General features: G+C 68.8%; 1 protein-coding gene across 1 annotated transcript in view; it reads left to right on the top strand.

Moving 5' to 3' along the window:
- The window catches only part of ZNF445 (zinc finger protein 445), an 8,341-nt gene extending 6,594 nt beyond the window's left edge, over positions 1 to 1,747 (top strand). The window contains exon 8 of the mRNA XM_006169790.3: positions 14 to 1,747. Within this exon, the coding sequence (XP_006169852.1) occupies positions 14 to 1,474 (1,461 nt within the window). The 3' untranslated portion in view covers positions 1,475 to 1,747. The remainder of the gene's footprint in view (positions 1 to 13) is intronic.
- Positions 1,748 to 1,890: the final 143 nt, after the last annotated feature.

Raw genomic sequence — 1,890 nt, 5'->3', positions numbered from 1 at the left:
CTCCCTCGCCCAGGCCTCGGCGGGGGGGAGGCCCTCCCCCTGCAGCCAGTGCAGGAAGTCGTTCCACTGTAAGGCATATGTGCTGGAGCACCAGCGGGTGCACACGCAGGAGAAGCCCTACAAGTGCGGCCGCTGCCGCAAAACCTTCCGCTGGCGGTCCAACTTCACGCGCCACCTGCGGCTGCACCGGGAGGAGCTCTGCAAGCAGGCGGGCTGTGGGCTGGGCCCCGGCCAGGAGCACAGCCAGGGCCCTGGCCAGGATCTCAGCCAGGGCCCCGGCCAGGATCCTGGCCCTGAGCCGCCACAGGGCGCCCCCGAGCCACCACAGGGTGCCCCCGAGCCAGGGCGCAGCTTTGCGTGCCAGCCCTGTGGGGAAAACTTTGCTGAGAAGAGCCTCCTAGATCCCCAGACGACTCACACAGACGCGCAGCCATACCGCTGCGGCTACTGCGGCCAGGGCTTCGCCCACAGGTCAGCCTTGGTCCTTCACAGGAAGCAGCACGTGCACAGGGGGCCCGAGGGCCCGCCCAGCAGCCAGGCCTGGGCGCACCAGCCTGCCCCGAGCAGCCCTGCCGTGGAGAAGCCCTACAAGTGCAGCCAGTGCAGCCGAGCCTTCCGGAACCACTCCTTCCTCCTCGTCCACCAGAGGATCCACACCGGGGAGAAGCCCTTCACGTGCCGGCAGTGCGGCAAAGCCTTCAGGTGGACCTCCAACCTCTACCGGCACGAGCGGCTGCACTCCTCCCGGAAGCAGCGGGAGGCCCACAGGGGCAGGAAGACTGAGCCCTACACGTGTCGCCAGAGCAGAAAGACTGGCCCCGACCAGTACAAGTGCCAGGGCGCTGCCAAGACGCGAAGTCTGCAGCCAAAGGTAGCCGTCCCGGGCGAGAAGCCCTTCTCGTGTGAAGAGTGTGGGAAGACCTTCACGCGCAAACGCACCCTCCTGGACCACAAGGGCATCCACAGCGGCGAGAGGCGCTACAAGTGCGAGGTGTGCGGGAAGTCCTACGACAGGAAGTACCGCCTCGTCAACCACCAGGGAGTCCACACCAAGGACAGGCCGCTCAAGGGCCAGTGGTGCGGGAAGGACTTCGCCGAGAGACACGCCCTGGCCCTTCATCAGAGGAAGCACGGCAGGGCGGCCCCTTCCGAGCGCAGCATGCCCAGGCTGGCCTCCCCTCAGGACGCGGGACCGAGTCCGCAGGCGCCCAGCCCCAGTGGGGACAAGCCCCCGGAGGACTGTAAGAAGGCCTGGGGCCAGAGCTCCGGGCACGGCGCGCTCCACGCCCTGCCCAGGGGCACGGCGGGCCACAGGTGTGGTCTGTGTGGTAAGAGTTTCAGCAAGGGCTCCCAGCTCGTCAGCCACAGGCGGTTCCACACGCGGGAGCGGCCCTTCCGCTGCGCCAGGTGCGGGAAGACCTTCAGGTGGTCGTCCAACCTGGCCCGGCACATGAAGAACCATGTCCGAGACTAGCCCGGCAGGTGACCGCGCTGTCCACAGTGCGGGAACCCCACCAAGGCCCGACTGTCCCTTTGGCAGCTGGCGGCGGAGAGTCTGAGGCCTGGAGCCCCCGGTCCCCGGCTGCCCGCTGGGACCTGGCACGTGTTCTCAAGCCGGGTGGAGGCCATCGCCCAGGGCTCCTGCCAGGCCTCTGCACGCTGAAGAGCGGGCCCATCGTCCTCACGGTGGACAAGGTGCCCGTGGCACGGCGGGTCGTGGCAGTGCCAGGTCCACTTTCACAGCAGCAGCAGCTGTGGCCGGGCCCTCAGCCTCTGCCTCTGGGGGCCGTGGGCCCTCAGCCACTTCCTGTCTCTGCGGGGCAGAGCTGGCCGCATGCTGGGGCTGTCATGGCAGGGGGCCGGACCCACTGCGCCCCCCACTCCCCCCGG

This window comes from Tupaia chinensis, unplaced genomic scaffold, assembly GCF_000334495.1.
Source record: "Tupaia chinensis unplaced genomic scaffold, TupChi_1.0 Scaffold147500_1, whole genome shotgun sequence".
In the NCBI taxonomy this organism is placed as follows: Eukaryota; Metazoa; Chordata; class Mammalia; order Scandentia; family Tupaiidae; genus Tupaia; species Tupaia belangeri.
The sequence above is the reverse complement of the archived record's forward strand: the minus strand, read 5'-3'. Positions and strand labels throughout refer to the sequence as shown.